The sequence below is a fragment of the Piliocolobus tephrosceles genome, chromosome 2 (genome assembly GCF_002776525.5).
Source record: "Piliocolobus tephrosceles isolate RC106 chromosome 2, ASM277652v3, whole genome shotgun sequence".
Lineage (NCBI taxonomy): Eukaryota > Metazoa > Chordata > Mammalia > Primates > Cercopithecidae > Piliocolobus > Piliocolobus tephrosceles.
The window spans coordinates 97,727,645-97,750,792 of record NC_045435.1 but is presented as its reverse complement, the minus strand read 5'-3'; the positions used below and the strand labels follow the sequence as shown (position 1 = coordinate 97,750,792).

General features: G+C 39.7%; 1 protein-coding gene across 3 annotated transcripts in view; it reads right to left on the bottom strand.

The window, feature by feature from the left end:
- SCN11A (sodium voltage-gated channel alpha subunit 11) overlaps positions 1-23,148 on the bottom strand; it is a 226,141-nt gene that overhangs the window by 26,781 nt on the left and 176,212 nt on the right. For all 3 annotated transcript variants that reach the window (XM_023231709.2, XM_023231708.2, XM_023231707.1), the window contains 7 exons: positions 22,854-22,967; positions 22,031-22,145; positions 19,979-20,133; positions 16,723-16,896; positions 2,772-2,873; positions 2,026-2,289; positions 1,296-1,349 (listed from right to left, as the gene is read on the bottom strand). In XM_023231709.2, coding sequence (XP_023087477.1) covers positions 1,296-1,349; positions 2,026-2,289; positions 2,772-2,873; positions 16,723-16,896; positions 19,979-20,133; positions 22,031-22,145; positions 22,854-22,967 — 978 coding nt within the window. The remainder of the gene's footprint in view (positions 1-1,295; positions 1,350-2,025; positions 2,290-2,771; positions 2,874-16,722; positions 16,897-19,978; positions 20,134-22,030; positions 22,146-22,853; positions 22,968-23,148) is intronic.

Sequence of the window (23,148 nt, the reverse complement as noted above, 5' to 3'; positions counted from 1 at the left end):
AATTACATATAAAAATTATATGTAATTAATTTATAATTACATATAAATATATATAAACATTACAATGTAAACTATAATTGTTATAAACAGTTAAGTATCTACTGTTAGCTCTGCCTTTCCAGAAAGTTGATTTTATTAACACATCCACAGAAGTAAACAAACTCAGATTTGTTGCTATGCATCATCTGTATTATAATGCCAATCTGTGAATTTATAATGACAACTGGAATCACCATAAAGATTCATTCTCATCCCTTGGGGCTGCTATAACACTACTCAAACCACCTCTACTGCTACTACAGGTTGAACATCCCTAATCTGAAAATCCAAAGTCTCAAGTGTTCCAGAATCTGAAACTTTTTGAGTGCTGACATAACATGCAAAGGTCATGCTTAAAGGAAATGTTCACTGTGGCATTTTGGATTTTCAGATCGGGGATGCTCAACTATAAGTATTATGCAAATATTCCCAAATCTTACAAAATTCAAAATCTGAAACACTTCTGGTCCCAAGCATTTCAGATAAGGGATACTCAGTCTGTACCAGCTCACAGGTACTGAATACGGTGTTAGGCATCAACTCTGCTGACTCCCAAATAGGTCAAAACACACACGTGTGCTACAGTAGAAAACAGTAATTTCTGCCATTGACTCCATTCTTGAGCTAACCATCTGCTCACTCTGTGGCTTTGGGAAACTCTTTCTTTTCATCCCTCAAATTTCCAAGCTGGAAAATAGAAGCTAGGCTAGATTACTGAGTACACTTCCAACTTTGGGAGTCCGTGATTATCTTTAACTACAATTCCACAGTTGGCCATCACTAGAAACTCTAAAATTCAACAGTTGACCATCACTAGGGAGTCTGGAGCCATGGAAGGGTCTCCCTTGCAAATTTAGTGCAGTCTTAAGGTTTCCCACAGTCTAAGCAGATACTCTTTGAAATTTGGTTTCTGCTTATACAACCATTTGGAGAAGAGGTAAGAGGAAAATCAAGGCATCCTGTGATTCGGCCACTTTTGGCTCCATCTCCTATATGAGTGGTTTTTCCTTGGCCACCATGGAGAAAGAGGACTGGATTTTAGAAAATACTGGGTGGGGTATCAGATACTCACTAGAGGATGCGTAAGAACCCTTTGTATCAGGCAGTGGTATCTCATGGTGTTTTGTTCCAAAGAAAACAAGGCAGAGAACCCTGGCTGCTGGAACTATGATGCCATAAGTTCTGGACTGTCCATGTAGCCATGGTATCTCTGACTTGACCCTAACACTCCAGAACATGGTAGAACACTGACTCACCCCTGTGGAATCAACAGCTGCATATATAATATCCATCCAGCCCTTAAATGTTGCCTGCAACAGAAGCAGAAAAACATGAATAATACAAATGTAGACTTGCCGTCAACAGATACATGGCATGGAAAAGCAGGTGAGGCCCAGTGAGCTGAATATATAAGATGATACCCCAACTTTCTAGGACAGGATGCTCAAATAAAACAACAGTAGAAGGGAACTCAAGGATGTGTGTCTTGGATTTTTTTTCTTCATTTGTACAAGATACAAAGTTTAAAAACAAGAAATTTCCTCCTTAAAAGTTACCAGAGAAGCTAAAGCTGTTGCCCAACAGCTGAAAAGAGACTGGCTAAGGGTTCTTTTCTGATGCCATATTTATTTGCACTGCCTGTTCAAGACCTGGCAACTGTGGTTTAAACAGAGAACTGTTCAACATACACCTGAGGCTCTACTCCTCTCTGCCTGGAGATGTGGAGAGCCAGCAAAGGTGCCATACAGGACAAGGTGAGATGTACAGATCCTTAAAGGGGCATCACTAGGAAGCTGAGTCTCAGTAGTCAATGAAGTTGCAGATGCTCAGTAGAGGACAATTCCAGTAGGCATTGGCTTTCATATGAGGAATTAGGATTTGCTTCTATTATCCCAATGGAGTCACTGCATTTTTTTGCTGAGAAACAATTCATGATTATTTGAAGTTTTTTCTCCTCAGAGTGAAAAACATACTGATTGTACTCACCACTTGCAGCAGAGCGAGGTAAGCATTTCCCACATTGTCAAAGTTGACTTTCTGGTTGATCCAAGAGAAATTGCCATTTTCACATTGACTTTTATTTGCAATGATGGTAGAATTTATAACTGAGTCTGTTCCATTAATGCATTTCCAAAATTTTCCAGAAAAGAAGTGTACTCCCAGAATACAAAATATGAGCCAGAAAATGAGGCAGACAAGCAAAACATTCAGAATGGCAGGTATGGCACCTATGAGAGCATTGACCACCACCTTACGGAAACAAAACCAGAGAAAACCGTAACAGATGGGTAGGATGCACCAGGCTCTTCGATTCTCAGGATGGGCCTGATGTGCAGGGCTTGATCTCTTGAGCTCTGTCCTTTATCTCCACATACATGCGCCCCACCCCCATGACAAGCCCTGCTCTCAGCTACTTACATAATGGGTCCTCTCTGTTGCCACTAAGGATACCTTGAGAAGTGCCCTGTGATGACAGTGTTAGAGACTTATGGACACCTACCCCAGGATTCTGAAGGGAAGCTAGAGCTCATCTTGGCTGTCACAGAAGCTTTTAGGGTAGAAAGTACTATCTTAGGCTTTTCCCTACCTCTCAAATTCTAAGCACTGGGCGGGCTGGGAAATAACCCAGGGAAAGCTTGGCAATTTAAGGAAATCTCAGCCCAGAAAGAACTGTTGGTCTTTCCACCTTTCCCTGTTAACTGAACTTCCACCCACCTCTCTGCAGAACGTACCTTCATTCCTTCAAACTGGGACAGCGCACGAAGAGGCCTCAGTGCTCGCAGAGTTCGGAAGGACTTCAATTCCTTTGAGTTAATGAGGGTGGTCACAGAGACCTGATGGGAAGAGAAGCCACAGGTAATGCACCTGACTTGGTGTCCAGCTCAAAAGTCCATTTTTCTCCTTAACTACCAAAGCTACAGTCCATAAAGGTGGGGACAATGCACTCACATTATTTGTTTAGTGAAAGACAAAGAAAATCTGAGAAAGTGTTGTGAGTTAAAGGAAACCAAAGAGATATAACAATCATAGGTAATATGGGGTCCTGAATTGAATCCTGGATTGGAGTGGGGGCAGGAGGTGGATGCATAGAGGGAATTAACCATAAAGAATCTTGTTATGGCAGTCAATTGAAATAAATTTATTTATTTATTTATTTATTTATTTATTTATTTATTTATTTATTTTAGTGGCATTGATTTATTCATGATGCCTCCCATTAGGCCTCACCTCTCAACATTGCTGCATTGGGGAGTAAGTTTCCAATACATGAATTTTGGATGGACACATAATCAATTTTAGAAGATTATCTTCACCTCCCCCGTAAAACCTACATCCATAAACATTTATTCCCCTTTTTCCTCCAACCTCTATAGCCCTAGTCAAACACTGATATACTTTCCTTCTCTATGGAACTAATATACTTTCCGTCTTTATAGGCATTGTAAATAAATTTAATCATATAATATATAGCCTTCTGTGACTCATTTCTTTCATATATAATAATTGTTTAAATCTCATTCATGTTATAATATGTATCAGTACTCCATTCCTTTTTGTGGCTGAATAATATTCCATTCTAACTATATACCTTTGCTTTTTGTATTTTTTTTTTAAATTATACTTTAAGTTCTAGGGTACATGTGCATAACGTGCAGGTTTGTTACATATGTATACTTGTGCCATGTTGGTGTGCTGCACCCATCAACTCGTCAGCACCCGTCAATTCGTCATTTACATCAGGTATAACTCCCAATGCAATCCTTCCCCCCTCCTCCCTCCCCCCTCCCCATGATAGGCCCTGGTGTGTGATGTTCCCCTTCCCGAGTCCAAGTGATCTCATTGTTCAGTTCCCACCTATGAGTGAGAACATGCGGTGTTTGGTTTTCTGTTCTTGTGATAGTTTGCTAAGAATGATGGTTTCCAGCTGCATCCATGTCCCTACAAAGGATGCAAACTCATCCTTTTTTATGGCTGCATAGTATTCCATGGTGTATATGTGCCACATTTTCTTAATCCAGTCTGTCACAGATGGACATTTGGGTTGATTCCAAGTCTTTGCTATTGTGAATACTGCCGCAATAAACATACGTGTGCATGTGTCTTTATAGCAGCATGATTTATAATCCTTTGGGTATATACCCAGTAGTGGGATGGCTGGGTCATACGGTACATCTAGTTCTAGATCCTTGAGGAATTGCCATACTGTTTTCCATAATGGTTGAACTAGTTTACAATCCCACCAACAGTGTAAAAGTGTTCCTATTTCTCCACATCCTCTCCAGCACCTGTTGTTTCCTGACTTTTTAATGATTGCCATTCTAACTGGTGTGAGATGGTATCTCATTGTGGTTTTGATTTGCATTTCTCTGACGGCCAGTGATGATGAGCATTTTTTCATGTGTCTGTTGGCTGTATGAATGTCTTCTTTTGAGAAATGTCTGTTCATATCCTTTGCCCATTTTTTGATGGGGTTGTTTGTTTTTTTCTTGTAAATTTGTTTGAGTTCTTTGTAGGTTCTGGATATTAGCCCTTTGTCAGATGAGTAGATTGCAAAAATTTTCTCCCATTCTGTAGGTTGCCTGTTCACTCTGATGGTACTTTCTTTTGCTGTGCAGAAGCTCTTTAGTTTAATTAGATCCCATTTGTCAATTTTGGCTTTTGCTGCCGTTGCTTTTGGTGTTTTAGACATGAAGTCCTTGCCCATGACTATATCCTGAATGGTACTACCTAGATTTTCTTCTAGGGTTTTTATGGTATTAGGTCTAACAGTTAAGTCTCTAATCCATCTTGAATTAATTTTCGTATAAGGAGTAAGGGAAGGATCCAGTTTCAGCTTTCTACTTATGGCTAGCCAATTTTCCCAGCACCATTTATTAAATAGGGAATCCTTTCCCCATTTTTCTTGTTTCTCTCAGGTTTGTCAAAGATCAGATGGCTATAGATGTGTGGTATTATTTCTGAGGACTCTGTTCTGTTCCATTGGTCTATATCTCTGTTTTGGTACCAGTACCATGCTGTTTTGGTTACTGTAGCCTTGTAGTATAGTTTGAAGTCAGGTATCGTGATGCCTCCAGCTTTGTTCTTTTGACTTAGGATTGTCTTGGCAATGCGGGCTCTTTTTTGGTTCCATATGAACTTTAAAGCCGTTTTTACCAATTCTGTGAAGAAACTCATTGGTAGCTTGATGGGGATGGCATTGAATCTATAAATAACCTTGGGCAGTATGGCCATTTTCACGATATTGATTATTCCTATCCATGAGCATGGTATCCTCTTCCATTTGTTTGTGTCCTCTTTCATTTCACTGAGCAGTGGTTTGTAGTTCTCCTTGAAGAGGTCCTTTACATCCCTTGTAAGTTGGATTCCTAGGTATTTTATTCTCCTTGAAGCCATTGTGAATGGAAATTCATTCATGATTTGGCTCTCTGTTTGTCTGTTACTGGTGTATAAGAATGCTTGTGATTTTTGCACATTAATTTTGTATCCTGAGACTTTGCTGAAGTTGCTTATCAGCTTAAGGAGATTTTGGGCTGAGACAATGGGGTTTTCTAAATATACAATCATGTCATCTGCAAACAGGGACAATTTGACTTCTTCTTTTCCTAACTGAATACCCTTGATTTCTTTCTCTTGCCTGATTGCCCTAGCCAGAACTTCCAACACTATGTTGAATAGGAGCGGTGAGAGAGGGCATCCCTGTCTTGTGCCAGTTTTCAAAGGGATTTTTTCCAGTTTTTGCCCATTCAGTATGATATTGGCTGTGGGTTTGTCATAAATAGCTCTTATTATTTTGAGGTACGTTCCATCAATACTGAACTTATTGAGCATTTTTAGCATGAAGGGCTGTTGAATTTTGTCAAAAGCCTTTTCTGCATCTATTGAGATAATCATGTGGTTCTTGTCTTTGGTTCTGTTTATATGCTGGATTACGTTTATTGATTTGCGAATGTTGAACCAGCCTTGCATCCCAGGGATGAAGCCCACTTGATCATGGTGGATAAGCTTTTTGATGTGCTGCTGAATCCGGTTTGCCAGTATTTTATTGAGGATTTTTGCATCGATGTTCATCAGGGATATTGGTCTAAAGTTCTCTTTTTTTGTTGTGTCTCTGCCAGGCTTTGGTATCAGGATGATGCTGGCCTCATAAAACGAGTTAGGGAGGATTCTCTCTTTTTCTATTGATTGGAATAGTTTCAGAAGGAATGGTACCAGCTCCTCCTTGTACCTCTGGTAGAATTCAGCTGTGAATCCATCTGGTCCTGGACATTTTTTGGTTGGTAGGCTATTAATTATTGCCTCAATTTCAGAGCCTGCTATTGGTCTATTTAGGGATTCAACTTCTTCCTGGTTTAGTCTTGGAAGAGTGTAAGTGTCCAGGAAATTATCCATTTCTTCTACGTTTTCTAGTTTATTTGCATAGAGGTGTTTATAGTATTCTCTGATGGTAGTTTGTATTTCTGTGGGGTTGGTGGTGATATCCCCTTTATCATTTTTTATTGCATCTATTTGATTCTTCTCTCTTTTCTTCTTTATTAGTCTTGCTAGCGGTCTGTCAATTTTGTTGATCTTTTCAAAAAACCAACTCCTGGATTCATTGATTTTTTGGAGGGTTTTTTGTGTCTCTATCTCCTTCAGTTCTGCTCTGATCTTAGTCATTTCTTGCCTTCTGCTAGCTTTTGAGTGTGTTTGCTCTTGCCTCTCTAGTTGTTTTAATTGTGATGTTAGAGTGTCAATTTTAGATCTTTCCAGCTTTCTCTTGTGGACATTTAGTGCTATAAATTTCCCTCTACACACTGCTTTAAATGTGTCCCAGAGATTCTGGTATGTTGTATCTTTGTTCTCATTGGTTTCAAAGAACATCTTTATTTCTGGCTTCATTTCGTTATGTACCCAGTAAGTCATTCAGGAGCAGGTTGTTCAGTTTCCATGTAGTTGAGCGGTTTTGATTGAGTTTCTTAGTCCTGAGTTCTAGTTTGATTGCACTGTGGTCTGAGAGACAGTTTGTTATAATTTCTGTTCTTTTATATTTGCTGAGGAGTGCTTTACTTCCAATTATGTGGTCAATTTTGGAATAAGTGTGATGTGGTGCTGAGAAGAATGTATATTCTGTTGATTTGGGGTGGAGAGTTCTATAGATGTCTATAAGGTCCGCTTGGTGCAGAGATGAGTTCAATTCCTGGATATCCTTGTTAACTTTCTGTCTCGTTGATCTGTCTAATGTTGACAGTGGAGTGTTGAAGTCTCCCATTATTATTTATGGGAGTCTAAGTCTCTTTGTAAGTCTCTAAGGACTTGCTTTATGAATCTGGGTGCTCCTGTATTGGGTGCATATATATTTAGGATAGTTAGCTCTTCCTGTTGAATTGATCCCTTTACCATTATGTAATGGCCTTCTTTGTCTCTTTTGATCTTTGACGGTTTAAAGTCTGTTTTATCAGAGACTAGTATTGCAACCCCTGCTTTTTTTCTGTTTTCCATTTGCTTGGTAGATCTTCCTCCATCCCTTTATTTTGAACCTATGTATGTTTCTGCATGTGAGATGGGTCTCCTGAATACAGCAGACTGATGGGTCTTGACTCTTTAACCAGTTTGCCAGTCTGTGTCTTTTAATTGGAGCATTTAGTCCATTTACATTTAAGGTTAATATTGTTATGTGTGAACTTGATCCTACCATTATGATATTAACTGGTTATTTTGCTCGTTATTTGATGCAGTTTCTTCCTAGCCTCGATGGTCTTTACATTTTGGCCTGTTTTTGCAGTGGCTGGTACCGGTTGTTCCTTTCCATGTTTAGGGCTTCCTTCAGGGTCTCTTGTAAGGCAGGCCTGGTGGTGACAAAATCTCTAAGCATTTGCTTATCTGTAAAGGATTTTATTTCTGCTTCACTTATGAAACTTAGTTTGGCTGGATATGAAATTCTGGGTTTAAAATTATTTTCCTTAAGAACGTTGAATATTGGCCCCCACTCTCTTCTGGCTTGTAGAGTTTCTGCTGAGAGATCTGCTGTTAGTCTGATGGGCTTCCCTTTGTGGGTAACCTGACCTTTCTCTCTGGCTGCCCTTAAGATTTTTTCCTTCATTTCAACTTTGGTGAATCTGGCAATTATGTGTCTTGGAGTTGCTCTTCTCGAGGAGTACCTTTGTGGCGTTCTCTGTATTTTCTGAATTTGAATGTTGGCCTGCCCTACTAGGTTGGGGAAGTGCTCCTGGATGATATCCTGAAGAGTGTTTTCCAACTTGGTTCCTTCTTCCCCCTCACTTTCAGGCACCCCAATCAGACGTAAATTTGGTCTTTTTACATAATCCCATACTTCTTGCAGGCTTTGTTCATTTCTTTTTCTTCTTTGTTCTTTTGGTTTCTCTTCTCACTTCGTTTCATTCATTTGATCCTCAATCGCTGATACTCTTTCTTCCAGTTGATCGAGTCAGTTACTGAAGCTTGTGCATCTGTCATGTATTTCTTGTGTCATGGTTTTCGTCTCTGTCATTTCGTTTATGACCTTCTCTCCATTAATTAGTCTAGCTGTCAATTCTTCCACTCTTTTTTCAAGATTTTTAGTTTCTTTGCGCGGGTACATAATTCCTCCTTTAGCTCTGAGAAGTTTGATGGACTGAAGCCTTCTTCTCTCATCTCGTCAAAGTCATTCTCTGACCAGCTTCGATCCATTGCTGGCAATGAGCTGCGCTCCTTTGCAGGGGGAGATGTGTTCTTATTTTTTGAATTTCCAGCTTTTCTGCCCTGCTTTTTCCCCATCTTTGTGGTTTTTCTGCCTCTGGTCTTTGATGATGGTGACGTACTGATGGGGTTTTGGTATAGGTGTCCTTCCTGTTTGATAGTTTTCCTTCTAACAGTCAGGACCCTCAGCTGCAGGTCTGTTGGAGATTGCTTGAGGTCCACTCCAGACCCTGTTTGCCTGAGTATCAGCAGCAGAGGTTGCAGAAGATAGAATGTTGCTGAACAGCGAGTGTACCTGTCTGATTCTTACTTTGGAAGCTTCCTCTCAGAGGTGTACTCCACCCTGTGAGGTGTGGGGTGTCAGACTGCCCCTAGTGGGGGATGTCTCCCAGTTAGGCTACTCGGGGGTCAGGGACCCACTTGAGCAGGCAGTCTGTCCCTTCTCAGATCTCAACCTCCGTGTTGGGAGATCCACTGCTGTCTTCAAAGCTGTCAGACAGAGTCGTTTGCATCTGCAGAGGTTACTGCTGCTTTTTTTGTTGTTGTTGTTTAGCTGTGCCCTGTCCCCAGAGGTGGAGTCTACAGAGACAGGTAGGTTTCCTTGAGCTGCTGTGAGCTCCACCCAGTTCGAGCTTCCCAGCGACTTTGTTTACCTACTTAAGCTTCAGCAATGGCAGGCGCCCCTCCCCCAGCCTCGTTGCTGCCTTGCGGTTAGATCACAGACTGCTGTGCTAGCAATGAAGGAGGCTCCGTGGCCATGGGACTTTCCCGGCCAGGTGTGGGATATAATCTCCTGGTGTGCCCATTTGCTTAAAGCGCAGTATTGGGGTGGGAGTTACCCAGTTTTCCAGGTGTTGTGTGTCTCAGTTCCCCTGGCTAGGAAAAGGGATTCCCTTCCCCCTTGCGCTTCCCAGGTGAGGCGATGCCTAGCCCTGCTTCGCTCTCGCTGGTCGGGCTGCAGCAGCTAACCAGCACCGATTGTCCGCACTCCCTAGTGAGATGACCCCAGTACCTCAGTTGAAAATGCAGAAATCACCGGTCTTCTGTGTCGCTCACGCTGGGAGTTGGAGACTGGAGCTGTTCCTATTCAGCCATCTTGCTCCTATTTACTTATTTTTTGAGACAGAATCTCACTCTGTCGCCCAGGCTGGAGTGCAGCGGCGCGATCTCGGCTCACTGCAAGCTCTGCCTCCCGGTTTAACGCCATTCTCCCCCATCAGCCTGTAGCTGGGACTACAGGTGCCCACCACCATGCCGTTAATTTTTTTGTATTTTTTGGTAGAGATGGGGTTTCACCATGTTAGCCAGGATGGTCTCAATCTCCTGACCTCGTGATCCACCCGCCTCGGCCTCCCAAGTGCTGGGATTACAGGCATGTGCCACCACGCCCAGCCAGTCAATTGAAGTTTATTATGACAGTCAATTGCCCTAACAAAGCTCTTTATGGTGAATTTGAAAAATTTGAAAATGGACGTAGATTTTAATTTAATCAGTGTTAAATTTCCTAACTTTGATCACTGTATTGTAATCATGTGAGACATTGTCCTTGTTAGGAAATATACATTGACATGTTTAGTGGTAATAGGTTTGATGCTTGCAACTTAATCTCAAGCAGTTCAGGGGAAAAAAAAAAAGAGAAAAAATGACAAAGCAGATGGGTGACAATAATTGGTGAACCTGAAGAAAGAATACGTGGATTTCATTATGCTATTTCTTGCAACATTTTTCTTAGTTTGAAATGATATCAAAATAAAAAGTTACAAGAAAAAAATAAATTATTTGCTAATATTTCTCCTAACCCAAATCGCTCCTTATTGGGGAATTAAATGCTATTTTCTCTCCCAATACACTTCTCCTCAATAGGACAGAATTGAGTATTAGAAAGCTCTGTTAAGTATACCAAATTAAATCTTAACAATATTTACAGATGCTCAGTAGAGGACAATTCCAGAAGGCATTGGCTTTCATATGAGGAATTAGGATTTGCTTCTATTATCACAATGGAATCAATGCTGAGCTTGAGTTGAGGCTGCTTGCTGCAAATCTTCAGCCATTCTTATTATGGAGAGTTTTCAGAGGCTCAACTTGGAAGAAGAGTTGCTCAGCTGGATAGAAAGTGAATCAGGATAGTCCTGACTAAGCTGATGTCAGAGTTCACTATTAACTAAAAACATTCCTCACAAATCTTACCAACCTCATTGTAGTAGTGAAGAGAAATTGAGTTAATATGAGAGAATATTAAGATTTTGAAATTTATAATCAATTTACAGTGTATTTATAATGTTTTTAATGGGCTTTTTGTTTACAATGCACCACTTTTGGAGAGTTATTTAAGTAGCTTTCGTGCAAATACTCCACTTGTTCCTAGCCAGATGAAAACAGATGGCAAAGTTTAGCAATTCTTCTGTTTTACCAAATCATTGTCATAGTTGGTGAAAAGAGATGTTCCTACAGGGACCTTACACACCTCTTGACCTGAAATCTCACTCCAGTTTCTGTTCCATCAGACTTGCAGGTATCAGTGAGACACATAGAAGCACCCACATTCTTTCTCATCCTACTGTACTCTTCAAGTGAGAAGTCATCTACTAGTTTTATCTTATTTTTTAAATCTAACTTGCATTTATCACTCTGCACTGTTTTTGAAATCATCATGTTGATTATATTCTTATGGTTTGCTCCTTGTAACTATTGAGGAATAGTACAGCATATAAATCTTCCTATTTTATGGATCCATTCCTCCTTGGTGAATACCTAGGTTATTTCCATTTCTTTGCTATTAGGCAAAACAGTACACTGGACAGTATTATGCACAACTGCACACTGGACAAATGTGTGCATTTTTCTTGGGTACATAGGCAAGAGTTCTCCTTGGATCTATAACAAGTGATATTTGTGGATTGTGAGTTGGGTCATTTGTGATTTTTACTTAACAGTGCAAAATGTTCCCTACAGTGGCTATACCAATTAAATTATTAGCAGTGGTTTGAGATCGCATTTTCCTGTATCCTTCTAAATATCGATGTTATCCAACTTTAAAATTTTTGCCATGGCTGGGCACAGTGGCTCAAGCCTGTAATCCCAGCACTTTGGGAGGCCGAGGCAGGAGGATAGCTTGAGCTCAGGAGTCTGAGACCATCCTGGGCAACATGGTAAAACCCGTCTCCACAAAAATTACAAAAATTAGCTGGGCGTGGTGGTAGGCGCCTGCAGTCCCACCTACTTAGGAGGCTGAGGCAAGAGGATCAATTGAGCCTGGGAGGCAGAGGTTGCCACTGCACTCCAGCCTGGGTGACAGAGTGAGACCATGTTTCAAAACAATATATTTTGTTTTCCAATCGAATAAGTAAAAAGAGGCTTCTCATTTTAATATGCACTTCTGTGCTAACTGGTGATAGAACTAGTGTATATTTCATCATACATTTACTCCTTTTGTGAACTGGCTGTTTGTATACTTATCCCATTCTTACTCTGGGTTGTTTTTTTCCTGTGAATCTGTAGGAAATTTTTATATGTTGTGAATAATAATGATCTGTTGTGGCAAATACTGTCTCTCAGGCTCTAGTTGGTTTTTAACTGTAATTAGAGTATTGTTGAATACAAAAATAAAAGTTTTACTACATTTTGATGTAGTTGAATTGTGTATCTTCTTGTGGTTTATGCTTTTCCAACAAAAATTATGATGGTAATTTTATATAATCTTGATTGACAATAAATATTACAGAATTGTTCATGTACATTCTCTCATTTAATCCGTACAACAATATCCCAAGCTAAGCAGCATTTTGCAACATCTACCATATCACAGATGAGAAAACTTGAAGCTAAATGGATCAGCAACTTGTTTCAGGTCATACAGCTGGTAAGTGGTGAATTTCAGATCCACACCACAGTCTGCATGCTGTCAAGGCTAATAATAATAATAGTAAACCACATTTGTTGAGTGCTTTATCTGTGATTTATAAAGATATATAATTTTAATATTATTTTCTTATTTGATTCATTTCTGTTCTATTCATTTTATTATCAATATTATGTTTGTCTCACTAAATAAGTTTGCAAGCTTTCCCTTTTTTTGTCTATTCTTCGTAACAATTTGAATAAGATGAGATTAATTGCTCCTTGTAAGTTTGGTAAAACTTACCTGCAAAACCATCTGGGCCTTGTGATAATATGATTGTATACACAGAAAATCCTAAAGAGTCATTCAAAAAGCTTCTAGAACTGGCAAATGAATTCAGCAAAGTTTCAGGTTACAAAATCAATGTACAAAAATCAGTAGCACTGTGATACACCAACAATGACCAAGCTCAGAAACAAGTCAAGAACTCAACCCATTTTACAATAGCTGAAAATAAAATAAAATAAAATAAAAACACTTAAGAATCTACCTAACCAAGGAGGTGAAAGACCTCTACAAAGAAAACTACAAAAATACTTAGGAATATATCCAACCAAGGAGGTGAAAGACCTCTACAAAGAAAACTACAAAACACTGCTGAAAGAAATCATCAATGACACAAACAGATGAAAACACATCTCATGTTCATGGATGGGTAGAATCAACATTGTGAAAAATGACCCTACTACCAAAAGCAATCTACAAATTCAATGCAATTCCCATCAAAATACCACTATCATTCTTCCCAGAACTAGAAAATACAATCTTAAAATTTACATGGAACCAAAAAACAGCCTGCATACCCAAAGCAAGACTCACCAAAAAGAACAAATCTGGAGGCATCATCACATTATCAGACTTGAAACTATACTATAAAGCCAAAGGTACCAAAATAGCATGGTACTGGTATAAAAATAGGCACACAGACCAATTGAACAGAATAAAGAACCCAGAAATAAAGCCAAATACCTACAGCCAACTGATCTTCAACAAAGCAAACAAAAACATAAACTGGGAAAAGAGCACCCTATTCAATAAATGGTGCTGGGATAACTGGTTAGCTATAGGTAAGAGAATAAAACTGGATCCTCATCTCTCACCTTATACAAAAATCAACTCAACATGGATCAGAGATTTAAATCTAAGACCTGAAACCATACAAATTCTAGAAGATAACATGGGAAAAACTCTTCTAGACATGGGCTTAGGCAAAGTCTTCATGACCAAGAACCCAAAAGCAAATGCAACAGAAACAAAGATGAATAGACGAAACTTAGTTAAACTAAAAAGCTCCTGCACAGCAAAAGAAACAATCAGCACAGTAAACAGACATCCACAGAGTGGGTGAAAATCTTTGCAATCTATACATCTGACAAAGGACTAATATCCAGAATCTACAAAGAACTCAATCAAATCAGCAAGTAAAAAAACAAATAATCCTATCCAAAAGTGGGCAAAGGACATGAATGTACAACTCTCAAAAGAAGATTTACAAATGGCCAACAAACATAGGAGAAAATGTTCAACCTCACTGATTATCAGGGAAATACAAATCATAACCACAATGAAATACCACCTTACTCCTGCAAGGATGGCCCTAATCAAAAAATGATAGATGTTGGCGTGGATGTGGTGAAAAGAGAACACTTCTACAATGCTGGTGGGAATGTAAACTAGTACAACCACTATGGAAAACAATGTGGAGATTCCTTAAAGAACTAAAAATAGATCTGTCCTTTGATCCAGCAATCCCACTATTGTGTAACTACCCAGAAGAAAACAAATCATTATATGAAAAAGACACTTGCACACTCGTTTATAGCAAGCACAATTCACAACTGCAAAAATATGGATTCGGCCCAAATGCCCATCAATCAAATCGTGGATAAAGAAAATGTGATATATATATATATATATATATATATATGACATATATATAGTATATGCCATATATATACACATACACCATGGAATACTACTCAGCCATAAAAAGGATCAAAATAATGGAATTCACAGCAACCTGGATGGAATTGGCGACTATTATTCTAAGTGAAGTAACTCAGGAATGGAAAACCAAACATTGTATGTTCTTACTCATAAGAGGGACCTAAGCTAAGACGACACAAAGGCATAAGAAAAATACAATGGACTTTGGGGACTCAGGGGAAAGGACGGTGTGAGGGATAAAAGACTACATTGAGTACAGTGTACACTGATCAGGCGATGGGGCACCAAAATCTCAGAAATCACCACTAAATAACTTATTTATGTAACCAAACACCAGCTGTTCCCTGAAAACCTATTGAAATATAATAAATAATAAATAAATAAATAAACAAACAAACAAACAAACCCACCCATCTGGGCCTGGTGCCCTTTTTTGACAGTGTGGCTTTGGACTACTGTTTTGATATCGTTAATGGCGATCACTAGATTTCTAGTGAAACTATCACTAGTTTTCTATTTTGTATTCAGTCAGTTTGGGCAATTTATAGTCCACATCCTCATTTTTACCTGTGAGAAAATTACTGTCAAAAGAGGGGAAGTGTTTTGCTTAAGGTTACACAAAAAGAGGGTAGACCAATTAGCTTTAGGACCCAGGCTCCTAAGTGTAGGGCTTGCATCCAGTAAAACACAGGTCCCTATAATTGAGATACCAATCTTCTGTTCACATAGTTTATAGGGTTTTCTTTTTACTATAATCTATTAAGATAATAGGTACAGAATTATTTGCTCTCTAGAAATTAACAGGACTGACAAACGTGGATGTTTTTATTCCCATCTTTGAATCCTGTTGTAGTTTCTATGGCATTGATGCCTTTCTAAAATGCTTGAACCACAATGAGCTTCTCTTTCCTTGCCTCTGAGCTTCTGGTTTTCTTGTTTGCAATGTGGTAGATGTCATGTAATACTGATTAACTCAGGATATTGATGTCCATATTAAATGAACACATGGTCTGTTTGTGCTAACCAGCAACATCATGGTTCTCCAGTGGGGTTTCCTGACCACATGGTTTATGCTCATGCATTTGTCTTATCTACTTCCTTTCATAGCAGGGACAAAGTTTAACTAATTTTATCATGATGGAAAGAAGGTAATGTTAAAATCAAGGACCCTGGAGTGATACTTACTAGGTTCCACCACTTTTAATTATATAAAGGTATTACATAATCACGTGTATCCTGAAAATGCATCCATCTACTATGTATCAGTAACCATAAAATTAATCTTAAAAAAGGAATGTAATGTTAAATCAAGAATTTTGGAGTGAGGCTTACTAGGTTTGTATCTCACCACCACTTCTAGCTGGGCAATCTTGAACATGTTTCTTAGCCTCTCTATGACTTACTTTCTTTCTCTGAATATACAAAAATAGTAGTACCTGCCACAGGGTGGCTATGATAACTAAAAGAGAGAAGGCATTTGGAACATATGGAAGAGTACTTGATACAGAGAAAGCACTCAATAAATGTGATCCACTAATACTATTATTAGCTTTTGTGTCATATAGCTAGACATGTGAATTCCAGTTTCACCACTTATCAGCTCTATGACCTGAAACAAACTGCTAATCCTCTGAGCTTCAGGTTTCCTTGTATACAGTGTGAGAGGTGTCACACGATGCTGCTTAACTCAGAACACTGTCATGCATATTAAACGAGAGACTGTATGTGAACAATCCTCTTATGTTGCTTGACAATTAAGATGGATATTAGCCTAGTATATTGGCTGCTGACCAGCTTTGAGAAGTCTTGAAAAGAAATAGACAGTTGGAAGAAGAAAAAATCAAGGATACTGAAAGTTATTCTAGGTACATATCATACATAAACAGTGCTTATGCAGAGAAGTGAATGAATCCCATCATGGGAAAGGTTGAAGTGGTGAGCATATAAAGTGCAGTATATGAGGAGTGAGACCTAGAAAAGGCTAAACTGCTGATAGACAAATGACAACTACTTACAAGTACTGTGAAGAGGCAATGATAACAAGAAAAACTATTTTAGACAGACATCCCACATGAAGCACACAGGAAAAGCAGCCCCCATAGGATCCCTGCCTTAACCACTACCCCAGCCTGTGTGGGACACAGAGATGGTAAACTTACAATCACAATGATGAAATCAAGGCAGCACCAGGCACTGGTGAAATACTTTCCAAATCCAAAGGCTACCCATTTTAGTACCATCTCCAGGATAAAAATATATGTAAAAATAACGTCAGTACAATTTAGTAAATCTTGGATTTTGGGTTGGCTCTCAAGGTGAACATCTTCAAATATCTGAAACGAAAAAGCACAGCCATAGGCCAGACTGAATATTTGCAAAGAACTCTTTGGTAACTTTGCTTTTTGTTTTTCTTCCTTATGTGAATAAAAACTGGTATCTCTCTTGGTAATGAGGTTTTGCTCAAAAGATATTAAGGTTAAACTTTTCCAGTGGAATCCATTCCTTGAGTAAGTAAAAATGGAAGAAGGAAAATCCTCTTTCTTCTGTTGTCACGATAGTTCCTCAACTTCTTATTACTGGTCCCCTGAATATTAAAACTTCTTCCTAATGGATCACATTATTTCCTGGGCTTCCTCATACTTTCAACTGCTGCCAAATATGTCTTGTCAACATTTCCAGGACCATCCAGTGGCACAGACCATCTCTCATCCTCCCAATTGCCTTGGTGAATTAATTCAGTGTCTCTTTATTGCTTATAACATTAAGTCCAAGTGCCTTAGCCCACCCTCTAAATCCTGCCAACCCTGATGCCCCTCATATTCCCCTACAAACAGCCTTATCCATTTACCTTACTATTCCCTATAAATAGTGTCATTTCGGATGTGTGCCATGACACACAAAATTTGGAACACTCTGGGCTAAAGCTCCCAGTATAAATTACTTTGAATATTGAACATTGTTATGTGTAACTATGAAAAAGAAATTCTGGCTTTCAGAGCAACCCTTTTTAATGCTACATCCAAACACTTCCCTCACCCAAAGTGTATATGATTCTACAGTGTCTATATAACTAGGGTATAAGCTGTCCTTTTGGCCTTTACAGAGTTACTGAGAATGAAAGAAAGGAAGAAGTCCTGTTACTAAAGCTGCCCATGAAATGTATGCCAACATTGAAGGCAGGAAGGGAATCATCCTTCCTGTTGGGGACTAGGGTAAGCCCACAGGCCCAAAGTCCTGGGGTGAAAAAAAGAATGCAAAAGAGTGAAACAGTCTCACTTCCAATTGCCAAGTGGGTTTTTGGCTGGAGAAGGCCCTCTATCTCATCTCTGCTCTTTCGGCTCTTCTTCGGCTTTAAGATTTCAGCTTAGCTGATATTTTCTACAGGAAACTGTCCTGTTCCAGCAGAATTGGGTTAGGTTCCCATCCTACATGCTCCCATGTCACCCACTGCTTCCGTGAGTAGGCCACTTAATTGCTCTATCTATCTTGATCTATACTTTCTGGTCTATAATTGCTCCAGCTATCTTTCCTACTAGACTTCAAGCTCCTGGAGGTCAGGGACTTTCTTTGCCTCTTGAGGATAAACAAATCTGAATGGTATTGGGTGCTCATTTCCTCCCTTATTTGGGAAGCTTAACGGTAAGATGGTTCAGCAGACCTGAGTAGTTAGCTCAATGGATGAGCAGGCTGACATCTGCAACCGCGCTTCAGAGGCTTCCACATTATATCTAGGCCGTTTTCTGACACAGAAAGCTCTTATTATTACATAGTTGCCTAGACCAGAGTTTCTCAAACTCTAATGAACCCCAAATCACCTAGGAAACTTGTTATAATGGACTGCTTGTTACAATGCAATACTCTACATTTCTAACAAGCTTCCAGGTGATGCTGATGCTGCTGATAGATACATATAGTGGCAAACGACTTGATGTCTCTTGTTCTCATTCTCTACAAATAGGTACAGAGAAATATGGGCTGGGTCCTTCTCCTGGCACCCTCTGCATCGTGTATTCAGCTTTGTTCTGCCCAGCCTACACCTGCCGAACTGGGGCTGTGTGCCCTCTGCTACATTTCTGATCATAAATTTTCTTTTTATGGCACCATGGGGCATTTTTGCTGTGGCCTTTTAGCAACATCACTGCTTTCCCACTGCCTATCATAAGTATCATTTGTGGAATAAATACAAAAAACCCTACCACTTGAATAAGAGTAGACAGCCAGTCAAAATGTAGCCACCAGAAAGTCTACAGGTAACACTAGACCCAAGATTAACAATAAAAATTGATCAAGGGAATCCTCTGGGATGGTTTTAGAGAAATCTGCTTTTCTGTCTGAAGAATAATTTACACTGTAGTAAGTAGACAAATGGAGATGTATGTTGATCACAATCACCGGTGGGCTCTGGTACGTATTCATCTCTTTTCACCTAGAGATCACACAAGTGTAAAACACTAACCAGAAGCTATGGGGTATAGGAGCAAGATATTTCCTTGCCTTTTCCACTTGCTAGTGACTCGCTGTGAAATGTTCTGTCACTCTTAGTAGGGGAGAACCCAAGACTCCTGGGTTTAGTAATATGGAACCAAACTCTCATAACAAACTCATAACTGTTTGTTATGTCAAACAGTAAGAGAGTTTGGTTCCATATTATTTAGCTCCACATTACTGTATAATCATTTTAAAGGAATATATATGATAGAAAAAAGCAGAAAATAGAAAAAGAGAGGGAGAAATATGCAGATGATAAGAGAAAAGATACTATCACTCCAGCAGAGAGGGGAAAGGGAGACAAGAAGGACCAGAAGGTGTGGAGAGAGAGCATAAAGGAGTGGATGGCTTTATGGCTATGGAAGCTGATGGGTTCAGAGTTATTTCTAAACTTCATTGGGACTCATACCACACTTTGATCATGCATATAAAGCAACGTCTCCTTGTCCTTTCTTTCAAGGGATCATGAATGACAGAAAATACCAAGGCAACTTATTATATCCTAATCTGGTCCCTGTAACTCCCTCCTATAATATTCTATCTTTCAGAAAACAGCACTTTGGCTTTTGGGAAGAGGGAGAGTAAAAACATTGCTGTCTAGAAGAGGAACTATGGAGGATATAGTGAAAATGTCTAAAAATCCCCCAAAATTGAGAGGTAGATGATCAAGGACCAGACTCTAGTGGCCACTTTAAAGTGCTGGTTTTAGTTTCTCTTCCACACAGATAAAGCTTCTTTGCTTGGGGATATCCCAGTTGAGCATGACTTCAGAAGTTGTGCAAAACCCTGCCCATTGCAGGAACCAGCAGCACCAGAGACCACTTCTGCCTGGTCTCCCATATTCACAGTTCCATGAGGAGCCAAGTAAGAGTGCAACTTCCCAGCTGCCCTGATACCCAATGTCTCCACAAGACCATGATGATTTACCAGTGCCCCACTGCTCAGCAGAATCACAAAGATAATAAAGCTCTCAAACCAGCTGTGTTTCACTATTTGGTAGCAGGTTTTCCGCAGGTTCCACCAAATGACCCAGTGAGGCTTTCTCTTGTCCATGCTACAGCATGAAAAGCAGCAACCAAAGCCTGAAAGGAATTAACAGTAGCACTATCATTAGTGTCTGTAATAAATTGCATTAAAATGCAACTTTTCACCCCCTCCTGTGTTCATACCCCTTGCCACGTGACCTGCAGTTGCTCCCATTAAAGAAGTACAGCATCTTTTTCTAACCTCTTAACTCTGGTCCCAGCCATGTGACTTGCTTTGGCCAATAGAGTGGAATGGAAGTCACACTGTGCCACTGCTAAGCCCAGGTCTTGAAAAGCCTTGCATGTTTCCATTTGCTCTCTTGTGCCATCTCCATAAAAAAAGCATATTCAGGCTACCCCATTGGGTCTGGAAGGAGGCTGATAGACATGTGGAGCAGAGCCATGTTGCCCTGTTGAGCCCAGGCTAGATAACACTTGCATGAATGAAGCCAACCAAGATCAGTAGAATCCTGCAGGCACATGTTTATTATTTTATGCCACTGAGGTTTTGTGGTTGTTTGTTACGCAGCAATTTTTTTGGTAATCATAAAGAGATCATGTCTGGAGGACTCCAGGGAATTAGGTAGAATGGCCACAGGCTTTGTGAACCTCTCAGGTGATACACGAAAGAATTTGATCAAACGTCGAGATGTTTACAAAGAGCTGAGCATTTGTTCTCAGCACACACAGGCCTTCAGCATAGACCACATTGCCCTTTCCACCTTTTCTCCTCCTCCCCTTGTACAAATTCTGCTGATCCTTACTTCATGATGATTACAACATTCTGCTCCTTTCCTCATCTTCTTAAACCACTATGGGCTCTCTTCACTCTGCCTCTTTTCTTCGTCCAAGAACGTCAGTAGGTTCATCTTCCTAAAAGACTACACTTTTTTCCTGGCTTTTATCCCACTCCTCCTTTCTTTGATAAAATCACCTTTCTTTCTCATCTCCACTGTTGACATCATATGCACACCTCAAGGGCCAGTGCAAATGTAAATCAGGAGAACTGCAATCTACTGGAAATCCTTAATCCAACTCCTGTCCAGCTTTGGAGCTGTTAAACAACCTGGAATGTGACTTTGAAATCTGTTATCTGTGTTCTTTCTGGACCCAATTTAGTCCTAATCTGATAGATAATTTTTTAGATTCATTCATTAATTTGTTGTCACTTATATATTCATCGACATTTGTTGAACCCATTTCTGGGCCGGCTTCTATTCTTACACTAGAGATACAATGCTGACGAAGTCACTGCCTTTGTTTTTGAGGACCTCATGGGGGAAACCAGTGCAAATAAGTTCACTACAACAAATATAAGAAATAGTAAAAGCCCACAGGAAAAAGCCACTACATCCACTCAAGGAATTAGAAAAGGCCGCATTTATTGATTGCTTATTTTTGTTCCAGATGCTCTTCTAAGTGATTTATACTAACTCATTTAATACTCACAACAGCTCTTTGCTTTGGGTACTATCATTACCCTCATTTTAGAAATAAAGCACAGAGAGGTTAACTAAATTGAACAAGTCGCACAGTTTATAAGTGGCGAGGCCAGAATTTTAGCTCAGGCAGTCTCGCTCCTAAGTTAAAGATCCTGACTACAATGTCTGAACTCTTTTCTTCGTCTTTCACCTCAAAGACGTGACATTTAATGCCCTGGGAACCACAGAAAGTGGCAGACATATTGGCTCAGTGGGCTTTCTAAGAAAGTTTTCTAGAGTGTTTACCTGGCATGTTGGGCCATGTGAAAGGAGCCCAATTAAAGCAAGAATTTCCTGAAATCTTCTCTGCCTAGACCTGACAATCACCCCAAGAATCTATGGGTGCCCTCTCATTGCTTTTGTCTCCAATAGAAGTAGAAAGATGCTATCTACTAAAACCACAGAGCCTCAAAGAAGAACAGAAACCCCATCCAAAGATTATGTGAACTGGATGCAGAAATACTGCCACTTACCTTTGGGCAAACATCTCTGTGGTTGCTTTTTGGGAACCATCTCAGGTAACAATCCAAAGCCATCCTGAAGATCAATGGTGCTACATTCTGATAGTATACTGGTAACATCAGATTTCTGCATATCAGAACAAAAGGAACGGGGAGCCATTTACTAAGACCTTCTTTCACCATGGTGGTATGGAGTTTCTCATTGTCTGATTTTTTAAGGATGAAATGAACTAGACAAAGGTTTCTAGGATGAGAGGTGTCAAGAAACACCCCTCCTGCTGGGTTCTTCTCTAAGTGCTATGACCAGTCTGATTTCAGAAGAGAACTCTCTAGCTCATCTCTATGGCTGAGGAATGGCAAGGCATATGCAGATATAGTACCTCTACTTTTTCTCCCTACAGATCATAACCCTGATATGCTGCCTAACTCCAATTATGTGATAAGAATACTACTGAGACTGTAATTTTACACTGTCTCACCCACTGGAATAATAGCCCTAGACCAGTAGTTCTTATTTCCTTGGCCCTCCAGGAGATATTTTGGCAGTGTCTAGGACATTTTTCATTTTCTTAACTGGGGGATGCTACTGGCACTGAATGCATAGAGGCCAAGGATATGGATAAACATCTTATAATTCACAGAAAAGCTCACTGCAACAAATTTGTCCTGCTTCAAATGTCATAGAAGTAAAGTTGGGAAACTTGGCCTAGACTTTTGCTCAAAACTCAATTCTTGCAATTTTCTCTGCATTAACTGTGCCATTTTTCCATAATAGCTATCCTAGAGAAGGTGTGTGGATGAGCCACAAGTTCCTCTGACATCCTAGGAAAATTACCTTTCGGGGATCCTGTATGGTCAAATGAGGCTCATCTTCAGGGAACATGTCAATTTCCACACTTTGAACTCCCTGGCTGGTGGGCTTCTTGTTCTCCTGATGGAGCTCATAGGCCTAACACAGAGAGCCCAGAATATAATTAATATTCCTCCTGGACATGTCACTTAAGATGAAAGAAGTTTGAATGCTATTTGGTTTTCTCTTCGTCATGAGAATAAGCCTTTGACATTATTACTCTTTTTTCTCTTTAAAAACTGCTCCTGGAAAAACTCAACATAATTCTGGGAAAACTACT